Source organism: Pipistrellus hanaki (genome assembly GCF_964339955.1).
Source record: "Pipistrellus hanaki genome assembly, chromosome: 15".
Taxonomy (NCBI): domain Eukaryota; kingdom Metazoa; phylum Chordata; class Mammalia; order Chiroptera; family Vespertilionidae; genus Pipistrellus; species Pipistrellus hanaki.
Genome location: NC_140517.1, coordinates 51,593,288 through 51,618,772, shown reverse-complemented (window position 1 = coordinate 51,618,772; position 25,485 = coordinate 51,593,288). Strand labels below are relative to the sequence as shown.

General features: G+C 45.3%; 1 protein-coding gene across 1 annotated transcript; it reads left to right on the top strand.

Moving 5' to 3' along the window:
• The first annotated feature begins 11,826 nt into the window (after nucleotides 1-11,826).
• Nucleotides 11,827-22,780, top strand: ZNF329 (zinc finger protein 329). Its single transcript, XM_084906403.1, has 2 exons — nucleotides 11,827-11,846; nucleotides 19,714-22,780. The coding sequence occupies exon 2, from the start codon at nucleotides 19,734-19,736 to the stop codon at nucleotides 21,351-21,353; it is 1,620 nt and encodes a 539-aa protein (XP_084762529.1). The 5' UTR covers nucleotides 11,827-11,846; nucleotides 19,714-19,733; the 3' UTR covers nucleotides 21,354-22,780.
• The last annotated feature ends 2,705 nt before the right edge of the window (nucleotides 22,781-25,485 follow it).

Sequence of the window (25,485 nt, the reverse complement as noted above, 5' to 3'; positions counted from 1 at the left end):
TGTGGATCATGTATGAAAATGAATGGATTATCAATAGTTTCATTCAATTGCAAAGTTTAAGTTGTATTCTTTTTTATTTTTTTCCTTTTTCTTTTTTAAAATACATTTTATTGATTTTTTACAGAGAGGAAGGGAGAGGGACAGAGAGCTAGAAACATCGATGAGAGAGAAACATTGACCAGCTGCCTCCTGCACAACTCCCTCATGGGATGTGCCTGCAGCCAATGTACATGCCCTTGACTGGGATCGAACCTGGGACCCTTCAATCCACAGACCGATGCTCTATCCACTGAGCCAAACCGGTTTTGGCTACTTTTTCTTTTTTAATATGGTCCATGTAGTCAAACACATGTTTATTAAAATACTGAATTGTCAAAATATTATCAGCATTCTTCATATGCTTTCTTTAATCAATAGTCCACTGTTTGTTTAATTTAAATAACATATGACTAAGAATAACAGATATAGCTGAAACCGGTTTGGCTTAATGGATAGAGTGTTGGCCTGCGGACCTAATGGTCCCGGGTTCGATTCCAGTCAAGAGCATGTACCTTGGTTGCGGGCATATCCCCAGTGGGGAATGTGCAAGAGGCAGCTGATCTATGACTCTCTCTCATCGATGTTTCTAATTCTCTATCTCCCTTCCTCTCTGTAAAAAAATCAATAAAATATATTTTTTAAAAATAACAGATATAAAACTGTATACTGTCCAAATCAGTATGGTAGTGGGTGACATTCAATTGAGTCATAAACCAGTCATGTGACCAAGTCATGAACTTGTGATTTGATCACCACGCACCATTATCTCTTGTTTCATTGCACAGAGCATCTCAAATCTTTTAATGTGCAGAGGAATACATGTTTAAAACTCATTTAAAAAAAGAAGAAAGATACACACCTTTCTGTCTTTAAACCAAGAACCTCTAGGACACTTCCTGGGACTCCTCACAGCTTGAGAACTAAAGGTTGAAGAAGCGGGAATTAATTATTTGGCATTTCACTCGTACCTACCTATTGCCCAGAAAATACGCTCTGGAGTCTGTTTATTCTGGCCACACATTTCACCGGTTCTCCACACCATCAAAGATAAGATCAACGTTAAGGTCATCCAGTCCTGACATAGTACTTGGGGGAAGGTGAGGGATCTGAGCTCTGAGCAGAGGCAGACCACAAAGGGCTTCCAGAAATGGCACGTCTCTCAGAGGAAAGCAGCAAGTACACAGAACTCTGGGCAAACCAGTCAGGCCGGTTGGGAGTGAGCCAGTGCTTGCTTGCCTTTGTATCCTGTATCCCACAGTGTGTGTGTATTATTGAAAATAGACTGAAAATTCAACCAATTTAAAGAACAGACTGTGTTCACACAGAACTGGAAGTCTTTAAGTAGGTGGCTCCTGGTACTGGTTACGCTGCCCCCCAAGATCACCCAGGACCAGACGCCTCCTTTCCCTCTGGTGATCCTCCGTGTGGGAGTGACTCATACTTCTGCCACGGCGGGCGGTGTAGACAGAGGACAAGCCGGCCACGTGCTCACTGCTGGTCCCGGGTGCGAGCCATGGCAACATTTCAGCCTTAGGGAGTCAACTTTCCTCTCTGATGAAATTCTACTCCCGTCTTCTTTTTTTCTTCTCAGTTTTGTTTGTTTCTTCTTTTCCATCTTTCTTCTGGAGTCTCTCTTGTTTGTTCACACCTCTGTTCAATATCCATGAATAGATACACAAAATGAAATAAATGGAAGAAGGATCTGCCCTCAGCCGTCCGAATTGAAACATTTCTGGACTTCTCCTTACCACAAATCAAATATAAAACAGATCCAAATGCTTGCTGGAACTATCTGAAAGGTAAAATATATAAACAACATGAATACACTTGAAAACAATCTTAATATTTTATAAATCGATGAGATGCCAATAAACCAGGCAGAATCGCAAAGATTCAGAAATCAACACACTTGCCTACTCACAAAAACATCTCTATAACCTTCACAGGTATGTTGAAAAGGAGATTTCTTTCACTGTAGACTCATAAAATCATAGAACGCCTGGGATTGTGGGAAATGCAGGGGGCCTACGGGAAAATAAGTTTCTGGAAAGAATGGCAAGGGAGCTGGCCTACGTGAAACACTGCCAGGATGGGAAGACCGGCGGTGAACCCCAAATCATCATTGCACTCAACGCAAGAGCAAATGGGATTCCGCCAGACGCTTTGGGAGCCTGGCCCTCAGTCTTTGCTCTTTATTCGCTGCCTCGAATGTGAGGGAAGGAGATGATGGCCACTCTTCACAAGAGCCGACAAGTTGGATTCAAACTCATCTTGAGGAGAAAAGTCCCCAGAAACTATTGGTTCGAAAGAAGACTCCTTGTCTTTTTGGCAATAAACCGGTTTGGCTTAGTGGATAGAGCATCGGCCTGCAGACTGAAGGGTCCCGGGTTCGATTCCGGTCAAGGGCATGTACCTTGGTTGCGGGCACATCCCCAGTAGGGGGTGTGTGCAAGAGGCAGCTGATTGATGATTCTCTCTCATCAATGTTTCTGACTCTCTATCCCTCTCTCTTCCTCTCTGTGAAAAATCAATAAAATCTATTTAAAAAAAACAAAACCAAAGCCATCAGTGGTGTACAGTGACAATCACAGGATGGTTTTTTTTGGAGGTGGCTAGGAAGATTCCTCTTGCATGTCAGCAGGTTGGCACAACTGTTTTGAACCGAGGCGTGTCATTTGTATCAAGCACCTTTTTATTTTTTCTCACCCAGAGAGGACTCTTACTGTCACTAGTGATGGAGGAATAGAGATTGAGGGCTGAAGCCACCCCATCCTCTCGGTCCCACTATGTTGTTGTTTTTTTGTTTTATTTTTTTACTAGAGGCCCAAAGCACAAAAACTCCTGCAGGAGGAGGCCTTCCTTCCCCCGGCTGAGAGCACCAGCTTCCCTCTGGCACCTGGGACCTGGGCTGCTTCCCTCTGGCCACCGGCAGGCACCCGGGGCCCAGGCTTCACTCCTGCCCCAGCTTTGTCCAGAAGGACTTCCCGAAGGACATCCAGTCTTAAGTAGCATACTAGCCTTTTATTATTACAGATTGATTTCAGAGAGGAAGGGAGAGGGAAAGAGAGGAACATTAATGATGAGAGAGAGTCACTGATCGGCTGCCTCCTGCACGCCCCCTCTAAGCCTGCAACCCAGGCATTAGTCCACCACCAGAATGGATCCTGGGACCTTCACTCCATAGGCCAATGCTCTATCCACTGAGCCAAACCAGCTAGGGCATGCTGTGCTTATATATATATATTTTTATTGATTTCAGAGAAGAAGGAAGAGGGAGAGAGAGAAACATCAGTGATGAGAGAGAATCATGGATTAGCTGCCTCCTGCACACCCTCTACAGAGCACAGATTTATCATCTCACAGCTCTTGAGGTTAGACATCCAAAATGGGTCTTGCCAGCCCTATCCAGTGTGGCTCAATGGATAGAGCATCGGTCTGCAGACTGAAGGGTCCTGGGTTTGAGTCTGGTCAAGGGCACATGCTGGGTTGCAGGCCCAATCCCCAGTAGAGGGCGTGCAGAAGAGCTGATCAATGACTCATCATTGATGCTCTTAAAATCAATAATAATAAAAGATATTGGCAGGGCTGTGTCCCTTCTAGAGTCTCTAGGGCGAAAATTTGCTTCCTTGCTTTTTCCGGATTTTAGAATCCACCTGCATTGCATTCCTTGGTCTCTCTCCATCAACAAAGGCAGCAGTGTAGTGTCTTCAAGTGACCTCTCATTCTGAGTCTGTCATCACATTGCCTTCTTTTAAAATTATTTATTGATTGCCCTAGCTGGTTTGGCTCAGTGGATAGAGCGTCGGCCCTGTGAACTGAAAGGCCCCAGGTTCAATTCCAGTCAAGGGAACATGCCCGGGTTGAGGGCTCAACATTGATCAGTTGCCTCGTACACCCCTCCTACTGAGAGTGTTCCTGCAACCAAGGTACACGCCCTTGACCCGAATCTATCCCAGAACCCTTAAGTCCACAGGCCTGACGCTCTATCCACTGAGCCAAACCGGTTAGGGCTAGGTCAGTCATTTCTATGAGACGTTGTCGTTCAGGCCTAGACTCTCAGTCCCCTTGAATGGTGTCTCTGTGGCGAGTCAAGGGCATACGTAGAAAATAACTGTTCATACCTGCTCATCCATGATTGCAGTGAGCCACAGTGCAAAGTCTCTCTACAGCTTTGTTGTCATATCCAGCTAGAGGCCCAGTGCACGAATTAGTATTCGTGCCAGCTGAGGGGAGGGACCTTAGGAGATTAACTGGCCAGGCCCCCAATTGGGGGCTATTGCAGGGGTTGGCTAGCAGAGGGGAGAGACTGAGGGAGGTTGGTCAGCTAGCTGGGGGTCCGGCCAGGCAAGGGAGAGGCTGCAGGAAGTTTGTAGGCTGGGGGAAGAGGCTGCAGGAGGGTGGCTGTGGGAGCACACAGACCACCATGGGGCAGCTCCTGCACTGAGAGTCTGCCCCTTGGTGGTACATGCCCATATATATATGTAATATGACTTTCTCTATTCTATATATGAGCTTCCTGGTGTCAAATGAGGTGAAAGTCACCCTTGAAATCCTGCTACGTTGACCCTTTGCGTCCTGTTGTCGTCCAGTATGAGTCCTTGTGTTGAAAAAAAGGGAGGACACCCCCTGAAATTTTCCCACACCAACTCCGAGTATAGGGCTCCTCCCAGTAGGAGTTCTCAGACGTCGCATCACAAGTGCTGAGCCCTGTTCGATGCCTTTCTCACGATGACCACGCCCATGTTTCTCTCCAGCGCATGTTCTGTGATGTGGAGTAAGAAAGGCGAAAAGGTTGAGACCTCTCCCCGAAGACTCACGTTGTAGGGTTTCTCTCCTTGATAGGTCCTTCGGTGTGAAGCAGTCTCTCCTAGGAAATAACTTCCTGAATTGACCGCAAATGTAATTTCTCATAAGTGTCAATTCTCTCCTACCGAGAAAGAGGTAATTCGTGCCTTTATGCTGGTAGGCTTTTTCTCCTATGTGAGTTCTGAAGCATACTGAAGGGCAAACTTTCTCCAACGCTACCCCACACTCAACACATCAGTACGATTTGTCTCCTGGCCTGGCTGGTGTGGTTCAGTGGGTTGAGCATTGTCCCATGTACCAGTTCGATTCCCGGTCGGAGCCCATGCCAGGGTTGTGGGCTTGGTCTCCAGTGGGGTGGGGGTGGGGGAATGCAGGAGGCAGCCAATCAATGGTTCTCTTATCAATGATGTTTCTATCTCTCCCTCTCTGAAACCAATAAAAAAACATTTTTTTTTTAAAAAAAGGTAAACCAGTCCTAACCAGTTTGGCTCAGTGGATAGAGCTTCAGTCTGTGGACTGAAAGGTCCCAGGTTCAATTCCGGTCAAGGGCATGTACCTTGGTTGCACATCTGGTATGGGGTGTGCAGGTGGCAGCTGATCGATGTCTCTCTCATTGATGTTTCTAACTCTCTATCCCTCTCCCTTCCTCTCTGTAAAAAATCAATAAAATATATATATTTTTAAAAAGAGTCCCATTTTTCGACGGCTGTAAAGCTTGCAAGATCCAGCCGGCCAATGATGTCGGGTCCATTGTCTTCCCAGCGCTGCGACCCTTCCCTGAAGGCTCTCAATAAAACAGATTGTTCCTAAAAATAATAATAATAATAAATAAAAATAAAAAAGAGTCCTAGGTTCGATTCCGGTCAAGGGCATGTACCTTGGTTGCTGGCACATCCCTAGTAGGGGTGTGAAGGAGACAACTGATGGATGTTTCTAACTCTCGATCTCTCTCCCTCTTTGTAAAAAAACTCAATAAAATATATTTTTAAAAAATTATAAACAAGATCAGCCGAAACCGGTTTGGCTCAGTGGATAGAGCGTCAGCCTGCGGACTGGAAGGTCCAGGTTCGATTCCAGTCAGGGGCATGTACATTGGTTGCAGGCACATCCCCGGTGGGGGGTGTGCAGGAGGCAGCTGGTCGATGTTTCTCTCTCATCGACGTTTCTAACTTTCTATCCCTCTCCCTTCCTCTCTGTAAAAAATCAATAAAATATATATTTAAAAAAATTATAAACAAGATCATATTATTTTCCTGCTTAAATTCAAGCAACTGATTCACATTGCTCTTAAGTATTTATCATTTTCTGGTAGAATATCCAGCTCTACTTGCTGTTGCCAAATAACAAGAAATACCATATCTCCTTGATATATTAAAAGATATTTTTAGTCCCAGCACCTGGTTTGTTGACCAATTGCCCAAGCTCACTTGCACCCCTCACTGCTTCACACTTGAGTGCTATGAAGATGACTTCCAGGTCAAGATTATTCATGTAGCCTAAACCGGTTTGGCTCAGTGGATAGAGCATGGGCCTGTGGACTGAAAGGTCCCAGGTTCAATTCCGGTCAAGGGCATGTACCTTGGTTGCGGGCACATCCCCAGTAAGGAGTGTGCAAGATGCAGCTGATCAATGATTCTCTCTCATCAATGTTTCTAACTCTATCCCTCTCTCTTACTCTTGTAAAAAAATCAATAAAAATATGTTATTTTCAAAAAGATTATTCATGCAGGAGGCAGCCAGTCAAGGATTCTCTCTCACCGTTGATGTCTCTCTCTCTCTCTCTCTCTCTCTCTCTCTCTCTCTCTCTCTCTCTCTCTCTCTCTCCCTCTCCCTTCCTCTCTGAAATAATTAAAAAGGAGTATTCTCTCCCAACTTGCAAAGTTGTCTGCCAGGGCCAGCCTGACTGTTGAACTGGGCTGAGGTAGGGAGTTGGGAATTGAGAAAAGAAAGAAAGACAAGAAAGCGGGTTCGGGAGGACTACAAGTAACCATTGACCGACTGTAGCAAGTTTATTAACTGCACAATGGCTTTTTATACACAAAACCCAGAATAGGAGGTCTGTCAAGAGGAATGTATTCTTTTTTCCTCTTAATCTCTCAGGGACAGAGCAGGAGGACAAATTCTTGGTACAGCAAATCTCAGTAAATAGTTACAGACTTCTTGGCACGCCATGAAAGGCTGCTCTTATTCTACTGATAATCGCCATCCAAACAAGCTTGGGAACACCGTGTGGGTAGGGGGCCAGCCTTGCTAGCCCCCTCGAATGCAAGGACCTTGTCAGCTTACACCCTGTCTCCAACAGGCAGTGAGCTTCTAAGGGTGTAAATCGGATCATGTCACTCTCCGCGGTAACCACACCCCACACTGCCTCCCACTGCATCGGAATGAAGCCGGAACCCCTAAGGAGAGTACTCAAGGCCCTGTGCTTCTGAGCTTTCCCCTTCTCTCGCTTCTAACCTGTCCCTCACCCACCTCACTGCCTGCCATCAGCTTCTTCCTTCAACAACAATTTTGCACCCCTGGCCAGCTTGGCTCAGTGGATAGAGCATTGACCTGCTGACTGAAGAGTCCCAGGTTTGATTCTGTTCATGGATTGTATCTTTGTTGCAGGCACATCTCCAGTAGGAGGTGTGCAGGAGGCAGCTGATCTGTTTCTCTCTCATCGATGTTTCTATCTATCCTTCTCTCTTCCTCTCTGCAAAAAAAACAATAAAATATATTTTAAAAAATAAAATAAAATAATTTTAAAAAAAAGAATGGTAGGGAATATGCATTGAGGGTTAGTGTGCCCAGAGCAATTCCAATATTAGGGCGTGCCTGAACAGAGGCATGCAATGGTGTGTTCACCTAGATGCACAGAAACAAACCAAGTCTTAGAAAAAATTTTTTTAATGTGCTAGCAAACCCAGTCCTCTCACAGCCTTCTAACTATCCTGATGTACAAATAAAGAAAGGGCATTTTGGAGAGTTCAAGTATTTTGTTCTAAGTTTTGGAGTTAGAAAGCATCCATGCAAATCTGAGACAGAAGCTTGTGTCTGAAACCATAGCCACTATGCCCTAGCTGGCTTGGCTCAGTGGATAGACCATCATCAGCCTGTGGACTGAAGGGTCATGGGTTCGATTCCGGACAAGGGCACATGTCTGGGTTCCGGGCTAGATCCCCAGTGTGGGGCGTGCAGGAGGCAGTCCATCAATGGTTCTCTCATCATGGATGTTTCTGTCTCTCTGTCTCCCTCTCCCTTCCTCTCTGAAATCAATAAAAATATATTTAAAAACTAAAAATGAAACCATAGCCACTCAATCCCAAAATATACCCAATAATGGATTTGTGGACAGTGACAAAGCACATATTGTCAAATGCTAAGTGACTTATCTAGGGGCTGGGTACACAATTCTGATGAGGTTTCTGAACATTTGAAAATGTTCTTCTTTTTTTTTTTTTTTTAAATATTTTTTCTTTATTGATTTCGGAGAGGAAGGAGAAGGAGAGAGATAGATAGAAACCTCGGACCCTTCAGGCCACAGGACGAAGCTCTATCCACTGAGCCAAACCTTTTAGGGCTGAAAATGTGTTTAATAGAATGCTCAGGAAAAGTCAATCAGTCAATGCAATATTTTTTAAAGGTTCACACATCTTTAGCTGAGGAAATGACTTCATTTTTAGACAATCAATCCATTGATTCTTCTGATAGGGGGTGTGCAAGAGGCAGCTGATCGATGATTCTCATTGATGTTTCTAACTCTCTATCCCTCTCTCTTATTCTCTGTAAAAAAATAAATAAAATAGCCGAAACCGGTTTGGCTCAGTGGATAGAGCGTCGGCCTGCGGACTGAAGGGTCCCAGGTTCGATTCTGGTCGGGGGCATGTACCTTGGTTGCGGGCACATCCCCAGTAGGGAGTGTGCAAGAGGCAGCTGATTGATGTTTCTCTCTCATGGATGTTTCTAACTCTCTATCCCTCTCTCTTCCTCTCTGTAAAAAATCAATAAAATATATTTAAAAAATACTCTAAACTCAGGGTGATCACTTAAGTTATATAAATGTGCAATCACTCTGTTGTTCTCCTGAAACGAGTACTGTATGCCAACTATCATTGAAAAAATTAAATATTATTGAAAAATTCTGGTTAAAATACCTAGGGTGGCAGGAAGTACATTTCAGCCATGAGATAAATAGTCCTCTACTGCCCCCTATAGGCCATGGCTGGTCCTGCGTGTATAGCTTCAAAGTGTGAACCTGGAGCTATGGGTGCAGGGAACCCTCACCAACCGTTCTTGCTTTGTGAACTTCTCCGGGCTACATCAGGTCACAAATATTCAAGCTGAAAACGACCAAAACAAAATAACAACAACAAAAAACAAAAAAACAAATAAACACCGAAATTGAACTTCTAAGGCTAGAAAAAGATACCGTGGATGTTTCTTCATCTTTTCTTTTTTGGCTCAAAAACATTGTACTTTGCAAAGCAAGAATTGGACCTAACCGGTTTGGCTCAGTGGATAGAGCAGACTGAAGGGTCCCAGGTTCAATTCCGGTCAAGGCATGCACCTTGATTGTGGGCACATCCCCAGTAGGGGATGTGCAGGAGGCAGCTGATGGATGTTTCTCTCTCATCCATGTTTCTAACTCTCTATCCCTCTCTCTTCCTCTCTGTAAAAAAATCAATAATATATATATATATTTTTAAAAAGGAGTCCCTCAGGCAAAGACAAAGTCAGGAAAACCTGCCAATTGAAGCTATTTACCACAGGGACTTGGTACATTTGCTGGAAGTTGCAGTAACTTTTCCATGAGAGATTAGAAACCCATCTTGACATAATTAGGAATATTTCTCATTTATTTTTTAAAAGAAGTCCTTTATTTATTTTTATATATTTTTATTGATTTTTTTTTACAGAGAGGAAGGGAGAGTGATAGTTGGAAACATTGATGAGAGAGAAACATTGATCAGCTGCCTCCTGCACACTCCCTACTGAGGATGGGCCCTCAACCAAGGTACATGCCCTTGACAAGAATCAAACCCGGGACCTTTCAGTCTGCAGATTGATGCTCTATCCACTGAGCCACACCAGCATCGGCTCCATCCCTTTTATTAAGATTAAAATTATAGGATACACCCATCTCCCCATAGGCAGGACACTCCAATAAAAGCCAATCAGTGAATTTAGGACTCACAGGTGAGGGCTGCTTCAACTACCAATATCTAGTAATTAGCTCTGACCCTTTTAGAGCAGTGTTTCCCAAACTTCTCTCATGATGAGAATCACCTGGTGGAGTTGTTAAAACAGATTCCTGAATCCCAACTAAGAAGTGCTAAACTAGAATTTCTGAGAACATATAGGTAAAATTGCATACCTAACTTAGTGCTCTGTATATAACATCTGTCTTAGAGCACTAGTTATGTATACAATTTTACCTATATGTTCCCCAAAATTTTAGTTTAGCACTTCTTAGTTGGGATTCAGGAATCTGTGTTTTAACAACTCCACCAGGTGATACTCATCATGAGAGAAGGTTGGGAAACACTGCTTTAGAGCAATTAAGGTTGACCAGCCCTCTGGATTCTCTGTCCACAGCTCTCTGTTATTAAAACAAAGATCGGGGTCCCAGGTTTGATTCTGGTCAAGGGCATGTATCTTGGTTGCTGGCACATCCCCAGTGCAGGGAGTGGGGGAGAGGTTGTGGTCGATGTTTCTTTCTCATGGATGTTTCTAGCTCTCTATCCCTCTCCCTTCCTCTCTGTAAAAAAATCAATAAAATATATATTTAAAATAACAACAAATATAAATACTTTTATTGATTTCACAGAGGAAAAGACAGGGTTAGAGAGATAGAAACATCCATGAGAAAGAATCATTGATCTGCTGCCTCCTGCACGTCCCCTCTGGGGATTGAGCCCACACCCCAGGCATGTGCCCTTGGCCAGAATTGAACCTGGGACCCTTCAGTCTGCAGGCCAAAGCTCTATCCACTGAGCCAAACTGCCAAGGATTCATTCCACTTTTCCATAAAACACATGAAGATAAAACAATAAAAATAACCCTGGCTGGTTTGGCTCAGTGGATAGAGTGTCAGCCTGCAGATTGAAGGATTCCAGCCAAGGGCACATCCTGGGGTGTGGGCTTGATCCCCAGAGGGGGCGTGTAGGAGGCAGCAGATCAATGATTCTCTCTATCCCTCGCCCTTCCGCTCTGTAAAAAAATCAATAAAATATATATTTTTTAAAAAAAGGAAAGGAAGAAAGAGAGAAAGAAAGTCTATTTGAAACAAACAGACAGCCCTGACTGGTGTGACTCACTGGATAGAGTGTCGGCCTGCAGACTGAAGGGTCCCGGGTTCGATTCCAGTCAAGGGCATGTACCTTGATTGCGGGCACATCCCAGGGTGTGTGTGTGTGTGTGTTTGTGTGTGTGTGCAAGAGGCAGCTGATCGATTGATCGATGTTTCTCTCTCATCGAAGTTTCTGGCTCTCTATCCCTCTCCATTCCTCCTTGTAAAATAAATAAATAAATAAATAAAAATATATCTTTTTTTTTTTTAAAAAAAAAAAAAAGGAAAAAAAGCCTGGTGTCTCCGGGCTTCTAGGCCCCGCTGTCCTTTCTCCTGGCGGCCGCTAGGGGGCGCTCCGCACCAGGCAGAGGCGATCCGCAGGGAGAAGGGGTGCGCGCGAGTCCCTCCGCGCCGGTGCCAGCCCATCAGCGCCTCTCCCCCTCGGGCTGCAGCTGCAACCTCCGAGCGGGTCACAAACACAGTCCCCGGAGAAACACTCCGAACCTCACACCTCCGCGGGGGCCCTCACAGCACGCTGCGCCGCGGGGCCTCCGGGGACGCGCTCATCCGGGTCCCTGCGCGCGCACGCACACACGCGCACACACACACACGCACACGCACACGCGCGCACGCGCTCTCTCCCCAGCCTGGCGGCCGCGGTCCCCGCCGCCGCTGCAGCCGCTGTTGCTGCCGCCTCCGCCGTCGCCTCCGCCGCCGCCTTCCCGCCGCGGTGAGTCCGCCGCGCGCCCTCGCGTCTCCGGTCCCGTTCCCTCCGCGGGAGTGTCCGCCGGGCCCGCCGGGCGGGCGTCCGGAGGCGGTGGGCGCGGTCGGCCGGCTGGGCGGGGTGGGCTGGGCCCGCCCGCCATGGCCTCAGGCGAGGACGCCCCGGGGCGGATGGGGGTGCTCCTTGGGGTTTGAGGGGGACCCCCCCCCCAACTCCCCGGCCTTTCTGTCCCTCCGGGAGCTCAGCCGTTCCCGCCTCAGGGACCGTTCGGCGCCCGCCGCCTGGTGCCGGGGCCGGGCCGCCGGGGACCCCTCTCCCCTCTCCCGCCTGGGGGGCCGCGGGGTCCCCTCTCCCCCTCTCCCGCCTGGAGGGCCGCGGGGGGACCCCTCTCCCCCTCTCCCGCCTGGGGGGCCGCGGGGGACCCCTCTCCCCCTCTCCCGCCTGGAGGGCCGCGGGGGGACCCTCTCCCGCCTGGGGGGCCGCGGGGGGACCCCTCTCCCCTCTCCCGCCTGGGGGGCCGCGGGGGGACCCCTCTCCCCTCTCCCGCCTGGGGGGCCGCGGGGGACCCCTCTCCCCCTCTCCCGCCTGGAGGGCCGCGGGGGGACCCTCTCCCGCCTGGGGGGCCGCGGGGGACCCCTCTCCCCCTCTCCTCCTTTCCCGCCTTAAGGGCCCGGGCGCCGGGGACCGTCTGTTCACCTGCTCCCCACCTCCCCCTCTCGTCCCCCTGAACGCCCCTGCGTGAGGCCTCGGTGAGGTTCCCCATGAAGGCCGTGTTTTTCCATCTGTTTTTATGGCCCTTTTTTTTTGCGTTTTCTCATCTTTGGTTTTCGGGGTTCATTTCCTTAACTCCTTTCCCCGCCTGCAAATGGAAAGGGGGAAACCCCGGCGCCCCCTTCTGCCCACCCGTGAGTGCCTCCTGTACTTGCTTCATCTCCTATACGGGATGTCCCCCCCCTAAAGAATGGATGCACACTTGGAATCATCATAAAGGCAGCATTGATTAAAATGCGTTCTAGTTTATTTATTTTTAATTTTATTTTTTAAAATATATTTTTATTGATTTCAGAGAGGAAGGGAGAGGGAGGGAGAGAGAGAAACATCCATGATGAGAGAAAATCATGGCTGGGCTGCCTCCTGCACGCCCCCTTCTGGCGATGGATCCAGCAACCCAGACATGTGCTCTTGATGGGAATCGAACCCGGGATCCTTCAGTCCGCAGGTCAATGTTCTATCCACTAAGCACCAGCTAGGGCGCATTTCATCTTAAAATTGTAGTAGAAGAGCCGAAACTGGTTTGACTCAGTGGATAGAGCATCTGCCTGCGGACTGAAGGGTCCCGGGTTCGATTCCGGTCAGGGGCATGTACCTTAGTTGCTGGCATATCCCCTGTGGGGGGTGTGCAAGAGGCAGCTGATTGATGACTCGCTCTCATCAATGTTTCTAACCATCTATCTCTCTCCCTTCCTCTCTGTAAAAAATCAATAAAATATATTAAAAAACTAAATAAATAAAAGTTGTAATAGAATAAAAAAAAATTGAAATAGAGCCGTAACCAGTTTAGCCCAGTGGATAGAGCGTCGGCCTGCAGACTGAAGGGTCTTGGGTTCGATTTCGGTCAAGGGCATGCACCTTGATTGCAGGTATATCCCCGGGGTGTGTGTGTGTGTGTGTGTGTGTGTGTGTGTGTGTGGAGGAGGCAGCTAGGTGATGATTCTCTCTCATCTCATCGATGTTTCTAGCTCTCTATCCTTCTCCCTTCCTCTCTGTAAAAAATCAGTAATATATATATATATATATATATATATGTAATTTTTTTAATTGTAATGGAATTAGCTGTTAAAGTGTGTATATACATTTTTTGGGGGTGTGTGTGGAACCCGCTGTATTTCTCCCTGTCATCCATTAAATCTTTTTGGGGGGATACATTTAAATTAAGTAGCAGGTACCATCAAGCTTTCCCCTTAAATACCTCATTGTGCTTAACATCGAATTAGAGTTCAATACTATTTTTAAAAAAATTTAAAGAGACTTACTATTATTATAACTACCATTTTAGAGATAAACATTAACTTGTTCCGCTTATTTATGTATTCATTGGTAGATTAGAGTTCAATACTATTGTTTTTTTTTTAAAAAAAAATATTTTTTATTGATTTGAGAGAGAGAGAGAGAGAAACATCCATGATGAGAGAGAATCATTGATGGACTGCTAAAAACAGCCTCAGCAACCAGGAAAAGGAGACTGGTAGGGCTTTCATTGTGAGTGGCCAGTAGAGTTGGGATGAGGGTGACCTCACCTTGCTGGGGCTTGCGAGGTTAGAACTTCCTGCCAACCCCAAGGAGAAAGCATTCAGGCTTTGTCACAAGCCTCCCTAGATGTAGGGTCAAAGGAGGGGGTGGGTAGGGAATGGTGCTTGAAAACTGGCAGCAGTCAATCATCAAAAACGGAGTCAGACTTTATCACAACGTGTATTTGGGTGGGTAGCTTTGTTAGGACAGGGCTCAACTTGGTGGCCAACCGTTTATTTTTGTTAAAGAACGCATCATTTGAACAAGCCAACATTATCATGCTTGGTCCACAGAGATGGCAGGGACCATGGGAAGGACTTGTACAGCTGAGGTCTGGCAGCCTTTGATGTTGACCATTCAGGCACTGGGCCTCAGTGGATTCCTCTGCAGGGTCTCAGGGGCTGGGGATAACGCCCTGCAGAGGTGAGTGCCTGGGAAAGGAACTCTACACAGTCTTGGCACATCCTATAAAACTGTTACTTCATGAAGTCTTAACGCACCAGAATCGGGCCAGGTGGGGTCTAGACCAGTGGTTATGACCCTGACGGATTCAAAACCTTTTTTTAAAAAATGCAGATTTATTGAGATATAATTCACAAACCATTATCATTCACCCACTTCTTAAGGTATAAAATTCAGTGGTTTTCACCATTGCCAATAACAACTTTAGAATATTTTTATCATCCTCAAAATGAAAGCGTGTGCCCATTAGCAGCCATTCCCTCTCTCCTCTATCCCTTTCAGCCCATGGCAATCATTAATCGACTTCCTGTCTCTGTCTTTGTGTATTCTAGACATTTTATAAAAATGGAAATACAATATGCAGTCTTTTATGTTGGCTCCTTTTGCTTAGCATAATGTTCTCAAGGTTCATCCACCTTTGCAGTGTGTATTAGTACTTAGTTCATTTTTATGGATATACCACATGGTGTTGATCCATTCACCAGCTGATTAACCTGCCTAGCCAGTGTGGCTCAGTTGGTTATTATAATCAGTTGATGGACATTTGAGTTTCTTCCACTTTTTTTGGATATTATGTATATCCATGTACAAGGTTTTTTTTGTGTGTGGTGTGGACATGTTTTCATTTCTCTTGGACAACTAGCTAGGAGTGGAACTGGTTATAGTGATCCTAGTGGGATTGAAGTAGTATTTTACTGTGGTTTAAATTTTCATGCCGAAACCGGTTTGGCTCAGTGGATAGAGCGTCGGCCTGTGGACTGAAGGGTCCCGGGTTCGATTCCAGTCAATGGCATGTACCTTGGTTGTGGGCACATCCCAGTAGGGGGTGTGCAAGAGGCAGCTGATTGATGATTCTCTCCCATCAATGTTTCTAACTCTCTATCCCTCTATCTTCCTCTCTGTGAAAAATCAATAAAATATATTAAAAAAAAATTTTTTTTCATTTTCTTGGTGGTTAAGCATCTTTTGGTGTTGAGCATCTTTTCCAAAATGCAGTTATGTTTATTGGCAGTTTGTATATCTTCTTTGGAGAATGTTTATTCAAATCCTTTGCTCATTTATTAAATGGGTTATTGATTTTTTTTTTAAATAATCTTTTTAAAAATATGTGTTTTTATTGATTTCAGAGGGAGGGAGAGAAAGAAACACTGACCAGCTGCCTCCTACATACTCCGTAATGGGGATTGAGCTCCCAACCCACCTGGGCATGTGCCCTGACTGGTAATCAAACCAATAACTTCCTGATGTTCAACCCACTGAGCCACACTGGCTAAGCAGGTTAATGATCTTTTTATTACTGAGTTGTAAGTTACTTATTTACTCTGGATACCAATGCTTTATCAGGTATATGATCTGCAAGTATTTTATCCTGTTCTGTGGGTGACTTTTTACTTTCTTTTTTTTTTTTACATCAAGAAACTTACATGGTTACTTTCGACTTTTTACTTTCTTACTAGTGATGTTATTTGAAGCACAGAAGGTTTTAATTACCTACTTTTTTTTGTCACTTGTACTTTCGATGTAAACAAGTTTTTGAAGCTTTATACCTGTTTTTCTTTTAGGAGTTTTAGTTTTAGATCTTAAATTTAGTCTGTCATCCACTTTGAGTTAACTTTTGTGTAATGCTCACTCTTTATGATCAAGTTTGTAGTGTGCTTTTTACCATCCTGAAAGGAATTTTATAGATGACATTACATAGCTACATAATTAAAAAAATTCTCAAGCCATATGTGCAGGTAAAGAGTCAATGAAAGGAAAGTATTAAAATATATGTTTCTATATTTAAGTGCTTGGGCACAGCTACCCTAGAAGACATAGGAGGCAATCCCGTGTTGGAGACTATTGGTTTGGATTATGAGAAATAGGACAGTCAGAATTCATTGTCTTCGGTGCAATTGAATGGGGTGAGCTATGGGTGGATGCTGCTGAAACAATGGGTATCGAGGAAGTGGATCCAGACCGGGTGTATGGAATAGGAAAGGAGAAAGGCAGTACCTTGGTGGGGGCAGGTTCTAAGTAGTTTACTAGAAGGCATCCCAGGCTGTCCAGATGAACTGGGTCTTATCCACAGGCGAGTAACCTGGAACAGCATCAAGACAAGTTATCACAGAACGTTCTTCAGGCCTGAGGTCTCAGCATGTGCTGAGGCAACACTCAGTGTGTCAAAAGCCTTTGATGGCCATGGGGAAGAGAAGGACAGACTGGGGAAAATTAGCAATACTGAGTTTCAGAGAAGTGGTATGCAGGATATCCAAGGACAGGGTCAGAGGATGGGGAAAATAGGGGTACTCACTGCCCTGGCTGTATGGCTCAGATGGACATCATCCCATGAACTGAAAGATTGCCTATTTGATTGCTGGTCAGGGCATACGCCAAGGTTGTGGGCTGCCTCCTGCACATCTCCTGTTGGGGATCGAGCCTGAAACCAGGGCACGTGTCCAGACTGGGAATTGACCTGGTGACCTTTCATTGCACTGGAGGACACTCAACCAACTTAGCCATACTGGCCAGTCCTACGGAAACATTTAAAAAAAAAAATTTTTTTTTTTTTTTTCCTACGGCAACATTTTATATGGTCTATACTGAATTTATTTAAAAACACATTTATCATTTCCTTTTCTTTCCCTTCCCCCCCTTTTTTTGGGGGGGGCAGTGGCATGTTTTCCTGAAGAACAATTTCTCTAATTATCATTTAAAAAAATTCTATTTGATTTTAGAGAGTGAGAGAGGAAGGGAAAGTGAGAAACAACAATTTGCTGTTTCACTTATTGATTCATTCATTGGATGAGTCTTGTATGTGCCCTGACCAGAGATGGAACCCATAGCCTTGGCATATTGGGACAACACTCTAATCTACTGAACTACCCAGCAGGGCTTCACTTTTGAACAATTACATATTTGATAGTTTTTCCCCTCTGCACTTTGAAAGTAACCTGCCATTACCTGCAGGTTTCTATTTTGCTGTGGAGGGTTCCATCACAATACTTGTTATTTCTTTAACAGTGGTGAGTCTTCTCCCTGCTGGTCTTTTTTTTTTTTTTTTTTTTTTTAATATATTTTATTGATTTTTGTACAGAGAGGAAGGGAGAAAGATGGAGAGTTAGAAACATCAACGAGAGAGAGTCATCGATCAGTTGCCTCTTGCACACCCCCTACTGGGGATATGCCCGCAACCAAGGCACATGCCCTTGACAGGAATTGAACCCAGGGCCCCTCAGTCCCCAAGCCGACGCTCTATCCATTGAGCCAAACCGGTCCCAACCCTGCTGAACTTTATGACTGTCACCTCGTCCTGTCGTTGTGGCTCAATGGGTTGAATGTCCATGCACCAAAAGGTCCCTGATTCGATTCCTGGTCAGGGCATATCCCCACGTTGTGGTTTGATCCCCAGTGGTGGGCATGCAGGAGGCAGGCAATTGATATTTTTCTCTCTCTTTCTCATTTCCCTCTCCCTTCCACTGTCTAAAATCATAAAAAAATTTTAAAATTAATTTTAGCCGAAACCAGTTTGGCTCAGTGGATAGAGCATCAGCCTGTGGACTGAAAGGTCCCAGGTTTAATTCCCGTCAAGGGCATGTACCTTGGTTGCAGGCACATCCCCGGTGGGAGGTATGCAAGAGGCAGCTAGTCGATGTTTCTCTCTCATCGATGTTTCTAACTCTCTATCTCTCGCCCTTCCTCTCTGTAAAAAATCAATTAAAAAAAATATATATATTTAAAAATATGAATTTTTTTTTTTTAAATTTTAAATGTGTCACCTTAGTATAGAATAATGTGCACTTATGCTCAGGACTCATGCTTTCTGAGCCTAAGATGCCTGCAGGTGGATTCACTGGGTGAGAAATGTGCCCATTTTATGTTTTGACTGCTGCTAGCAGATCACCAACTGTTTAACCACTTCCAATGCTCACCAACTCTTCCTGTGTGACCTGCCCAAGTTTTATATTTTCATACCTTCTTTTATTTTTTATTTTTCAATTTATTTATTGATTTTAGAGGGAGAAAGAAACATTGATTTGTTGCTCTAGTATTTATGCATTCATTGTTTGATTCTTGTATGTGCCCTGACCTTGGATCATTCCTACAACCTTGGCGTATGGGGACTACACTCTAACCAACTGAGCCACCCAGCCAGATCCCTTGTTTTACTTTTACTAGTGAGGAATGTGCATATATGTGTTCTTTTTTGTTGTTGTTAATCCTCACAAAGGATATTTTTTCCATTAATTTTTAAAGAGAGTGGAAGGGAGGGGAAAAGGGGAAGAGAGAGAGAAAAAGAGAGAGGAAGAGGGGGTGGGGAGAGATGGATTTGAGAAAGACATATGGATTGGTTACCTCCCCTGCATATAACCTGACCTGGGGTCAGGGATCAAGCCTGCAGTCCTTGACCCAGAATCGATGCATGGGCTAATACTCTAACCACTGAACCACCAGCTGTGATATATTTTGTGTTTTTGTAGTTGCACTTTCGTCTTGGGCAGTGTGACTTAGAGATTGGAACATCATCCATACATTCAAGGGCCATGGGTTTGATTCCCAGTCGGGACACATATGAGAGGCAATTGATTGATGCTTCTCTGTCACATCAATATGCCTCTCTCTCTCTCCCCACTCCTTTCCTCTCTAAAATCAATAAAAATATTTCTTTTAGTAAGGATTAAAAAGAAGTTGCAGTAGCCCTAGCTGGTTTGGCTCAGTGGATAGAGCGTCAGCATGTGGACTGAAGAGTCCGGGGTTCAATTCTGGTGAAAGGCACTGGCCTAGGTTGTGGGCTTGATTCCCAGAGGGGGCATGCAGGAGGCAGCCAATCTATGATTCCCTCTCATCATTGACATTTCTATCTCTCTGTCCTTTCCTCTCTGAAATCAATAAAAATATATTTAAAAAGATTTAAAAAAAAAAGTTTCCTTGTATTTTCCCTTTAAAAAGCAAATTAGAAAAATGCTCTGTAGCTCTCTCTGACCCCATTCTTCTCTTCATCCCCTGATTGTACGGATATGAATTTGAAAAAGAAAACAAGTAAAAGAACACACCCATATCCCTGCCTGTCACCACTTTTTATTATTCTTGAAGACATAGCTCCATGTACTAAAGTCCATCTTTTTCCTTCTTCACTTTTCAGCCTGCAACAGGAGACTGAAAATGACAGCTCAGAATATTTCTGAGGAAGCACTACCGTGTGACATGGAAATGGAAGGATTTGCAAGAGAGGGTCCCCATTCCACCATCCCAGGTGACAGGTGGGACTGTAAGAACTGGGAGGGACACCTGAGACAATTAGCTTTAACTCAGGAAAAGCCAGGAGCTCAGGAAGTAATTTGTGAGTATCCTGGGCTTGGGAGGCCTTTGAGTGCCAGCCCTGACCTTCCAAAATCTCAGAGGATTTCTACAACAAATGGTTTTCACGTACATGACTCAGAGGTTAGAGGTTTGGATTGTGACCCAGCTTTACACAGTTCTCAGAGAAGTTGTATCACTACAAGAACTGGTGACAGTGCTGCCTGTGAAAAAGCCTCCTGCCATTCCATGGAAGTGACCCAACAACTGGGAGGAAATCAAATGAGAGAGAAGCTCTGTAAATACCCTGAAAGTGTTGAGTCTTTCAGCCATTTTACCCCTCTTGGTGAACAAAAGCTATCAAAAAGAGGGGAGAAGCTGTCTGAAGACAAGGACTTTGGGGATATCTTTACTTTGACTTCATCTCTTAATGAAAGCAGGAGAAGTCACCCTGGGGAGAAGCTATATAAATGTATGGAATGTGGCAAGAGCTTCAAACGGAATTCTTCTCTCATTTTGCATCACCGAACTCACACTGGAGAGAAACCTTATACATGTAACGAGTGTGGAAAATCCTTCTCCAAGAACTATAACTTGATTGTGCATCAAAGAATCCACACAGGAGAGAAACCCTACAAGTGCAGTAAGTGTGGGAAAGCCTTCAGTGACGGGTCCGCTCTGACACAACACCAGAGAATTCACACGGGGGAAAGACCTTATGAATGCCTAGAGTGTGGAAAAACCTTCAACCGAAACTCATCCCTGCTTTCGCATCGGAGAACTCATACGGGGGAACGACCCTATCAGTGTAACGAGTGCGGGAAGCCTTTCACAGACATCTCCCACCTCACTGTGCACCTCAGAATCCACACCGGGGAGAAGCCCTATGAATGTAGCAAGTGCGGAAAGGCCTTCCGGGATGGCTCCTACCTCACTCAGCACGAGAGGACTCACACAGGAGAGAAGCCCTTTGAATGCGTGGAGTGTGGAAAATCCTTCAACCGTAACTCTCACCTCATCGTGCATCAGAAAATCCATTCTGGGGAGAAGCCCTATGAGTGTAAAGAGTGTGGGAGAACCTTCGTTGAGAGTGCTTACCTCATCAGGCACCAGAGAGTTCACACTGGCGAGAAGCCCTACGGCTGTGACCAGTGTCAGAAACTTTTCAGAAACACCGCTGGACTCATCCGGCACCAGAGGATTCATACTGGTGAGAAGCCCTACGAGTGTAGCTGGTGCGGCAAAGCCTTCAGGGACAGCTCCTGCCTGACCAAGCACCAGAGAATTCACACTAAGGAGACCCCATACCATTGTCAAGAGTGTGGGAAATCTTTCAAACAGCACTATCACCTTGCAGTACATAAGGCAGTCCACAGCACGGACCGTCCCAGCCGGTGTCCTCAGTGTGGGAAAACGTTTAAAAGGAGCTCAGCCCTGGCTCGACATCAGAAGACACACCCTGGAGAGAAACCCATGGAAGCATGATGGACATGGGCACACTCATTTCCTTAGTGCCCTTGAAAAACCTGTGTGAGGGAGGGTGTCTTCAAGGGTGACTCCTCCCAGTCAGTACAAAATAATTTTTTTAAATTTGGGTGATGAAATCTTGTGTCTGTGTGTGTGTGTGTGTGTGTGTGTGTGTGTGTGTGTATTTATTGATTTTTTGAGAGAGAGAGAGAGAGAGAGAGAGGGAGAGAGAGAGACTGGTTGTTCCACTTAGTCATTCATTGCTTGATTCTTGTTATGTGCCCTGACCAGGGATTGAACCTGCAACCTTGGTGTATCAGGATGACGCTCTAACCAACTGAACTACCTGGGCAGGCCCAAGAATTTATTATTATTTTCTTAAGAAAAAAAATCACCTGCAATGCCACCCACTGGGATAACCATCATTAGTATTCTAGTAACCACCCTTTCCCCCATCTCCTTATGTGTATGTAATTTTGCATGTATGGAGTTCCATCACACATGTGGCTTTTAAATATAGAAGCTTATTTTTAAGTGTTTCTCTTCCCTATCCAGTAAGTGGAATGTGGAATATCCTTACCCATATTATTAACTCCAGGAGGGAACCAAGGATGGTGGTAAATGTGGCAAAGGCTTCAGGGATGATCACCCTGTCCTGTACGGAACATGATACACTGGAATGAAACCTTTGGAAGTCAGGAAGGCGCTTCTCTGGAGACACTCGGCTGCTCCTGTGTTAACTGGAGAGAACCTGTGAATGTGTTCAATGATTAATCAGTCTGATGAATCCTTGAAATCGGGAGTGTCTGCCTGTTGTTCGTAAGCAAACTCTTGGCAGAATCAAGTGCTATCAGCAAGAGCAGCTTTCAGCAGGAGCTGTATTGACTCGTCTCATTCAGCAGTGATGTTTGGTGAGAGACCCCCATGATGCTCCACACCACAGCAGGCACAGAATTCAAGGAGATTGCAGTTTGGATGTATCCCCATCTGCTGGGTGCTGAGGACTCATTTCAGAAGAGGCACTTGGAGATGGGTGTTGCTTGTGAATGAACAGTGACATTACCCCTCTTAATCATTTGTATGCCATAAGTGTCTATAGATGAAAAGACGGACCTTTTTAAATTAAATTCAATATATCATGGCAGTTAACTGGTTAAGGAAAGACTGAGCACCAGGAACGGGCTGCCAGCTGCTGTAGAAATGTACTTTAGTCAGTTGAATCAGAATGACTGAGTTGGTATGTTTACCTTTTGTTGTTTACTTAGGACACTTCTGATTTGTTCAATCCTGAACCATAATTTCGTTTTGTTGCCATTTTGAAATGTTATAATGGGGCAGGCGACGACAAAAAATGGCATAAAGTAGAAGATTTGCCATGTGAAGATTTGTTTACATACAGATGTTGTTCATGGAGAAATAAATGTGGTTTCCTTAGGGAACTGCAATTGTGTGTGATATTTTTTTCTCTATCCCTGTTACAAGTCCTACATTGTTGCTGTGATAATTTCAAAAAGAATACAAAGGCCCAGGACATAATAAGTTTCTTCTTAGGAACTTGGATTATGAGGGGGTGTCACTGTGGAGGAGAGGGTGGGCCTCGGAGAATGAGGAGTTAGGAGGCTACAGAGGGGTGAGGGATGACTGAGAACGTCCTGCCTGTGGCAGGTGGCCAAGTGAGAGCCACTTAAACTGGCCAGAATCACAGTGAAGGCCCCTGAGGTCATTAAGGCTAAGGTAGCCCTAGCCAGTTTGGCTCCATGGAAAGAGCATCGGCCTGTGGACTGAGGGTCAGGGCACGTGCTAGGTTACGGGCTCAATCCCCAGGGTAAAGCAGTGCAGGCAGCAGCCAATGATTCTCATCACAGATGTTTCTCTCTCCCTCTCTGAAATCAATAAAAATGTTTTTTTTAAATAAGGCTGGGATTGACTTGTGTGGTCATAAGCTGCTAAGTTTGTGGCCATTTGTTCCTGCAACAATAGAAAACTTACAGCCTTGAAGAAAATTCCCACCTGCCCTTTCCCCTTCCCTTCTGGTCCACCTTGCTTCCACCGACACTCCCATTCACGTCTCACTTTCATACGAACTAGGAAAGCTCTCCCTTTGCAGAGCCCATGCTCTGGAGACAATAAACTAAAGCACCAGGGCTCACAGCTGGAGCTGCAAGCGGCTCATGGACTGTGAGGGGCCCAGTGCCTTGTCCCACAAGCCCTTCCTGACTCATGACGCTAGTTTGTTAGTCCTGCTTGCTGGAGCAATGACATTTATTTTGGGCTTTTGAGCACATTGCTCACCCCAGTTGCTCCTCTCTTAAAATTCCCTCCATTTTAGCTTCTCTCTCTCTTTAAAGATCTTTTATGCTGCTGAAACCGGTTTGGCTCAGTGGATAGAGCGTCGGCCTGTGGACTGAAAGGTCCCAGGTTTAATTCCGGTCAAGGGCATTTATTTACCTTGGTTGTGGGCACAAACCCAGTAGGGGGTGTGCAAGAGGCAGCTAATCAGTGATTCTCTCATCGATGTTTCTAACTATCCCTCTCTCTTCCTCTCTGTAAAAAAATCAATAAAACATTTTAAAAAATAATAAAATCTCTACTTAAAAAAAAAAAAAGATCTTTTATGCTATTCAAAGGAGATTCACTTATTTTTTGTTGTTAATTCTCACCCAAGGATATTTTTTTAATATATTTTATTGATTTTTTACAGAGAAGAAGGAAGAGAGAGAGCTAGAAACATGGATGAGAGAGAAACATCGACCAGCTCCCTCTTGCACACCCCCTACTGGGGATGTGCCCGCAACCAAGGTACATGCCCTTGACCGGAATCGAACCCAGGACCTTCCAGTCCGCAGACCGACGCTCTACCACTGAGCCAAACCAGTTTCGGTGAGGATATTTTTTTCCATTGATTTTTAGAGAGTGGAAGAGAGTCGGAAAGACGGAGAGGAACATCCATATGAGAGAGAAACATCGATTGGTTGCCTCTTGCAGGAGCCTGCTACCAAGGTACATGCCCTTGATCGGAATAGAACCTGGGATCCTTTGGTCCACAGGCCGATGCTCTATCCACTGAGCAAAACCAGCGAGGGCGAAAATTTACTTTTTATTTATTAATATTTTTATTTTAGTTTTCTGAGGATATTTTCCCATTGATTTTTAGAAAGAATGAAATGGAGGGGGAGGGGAGAAACAGCCTTGTTAGACATAATTGTTTGCCTCTCACACATGCTGGGGATCTAGCCTGCAACCCAGGTAAGTGCCCTTGACTGGAATCAATTCTGAGACCCTTCAGTCTGCAGCCAACACTCTATCCACTGAGCTAGACAGGCTAGGGCTTTAGCATGGCTGGTCTTCAAACTTGATCAGTTCCCTGGATATGCAGACTAGGCTCCCCACATCTCTGGGTCACCACCTCCGGCTCTCATTTCTGTCATCTGCTTCTGCTGCCTTCTCCATCTTCATTTCTTTTATTGACTTCAGAGTGGAAGGGAGAGGGAGAGAGAGAAACAGAAACATCCACGATGAGAGAGAATCATGGATCACCTGCCTCCTGTGCGCCCCACACTGGGGAGGGAGCCCACAATCCAGGCACGTGCCCTGACTGGGAATCGAACTGTGACTTCCTGGTTCAGAGATGGATGCTCAGTCATTGAGCCACGCTGGCCAGGCCTCTATCTTCATTTCTTTTTCTTTTAAAAAAATATATTTTGTTGCCGAAACCGATTTGGCTCGGTGGATAGAGCGTCGGTCTGTGGACTGAAGGTTTGATTCTGGTCAAGGGCATATATATTGGTTACGGGCACATCCCCAGTAAGGGGTTGTGCAGGAGGCAGCTGATCGATGATTCTCTCTCATCGATGTTTCTAACTCTATCCCTCTCCCTTCCTCTCTGTGAAAAATCAATGAAATATATTTTAAAAATATATTTTGTTGATTTTTTTTTTTACGGAGAGGAATGAAGAGGGATAGAGAGTAACATGGATCAGCTGCCTCATCCCAGTCCGAGGGCTGACGCTCTATCCACTCAGCAAAACCGGCTAGGCCTCTATCTCTATGTCTTATCTCCCCAGTTCTGGGTGTGACCCTGCCTCTGGGACTCTATCCAGGCCTGGGTTTCTTCTCCTGAGTCTCCGTCTCACGCTCTCTCGCTTTCTGT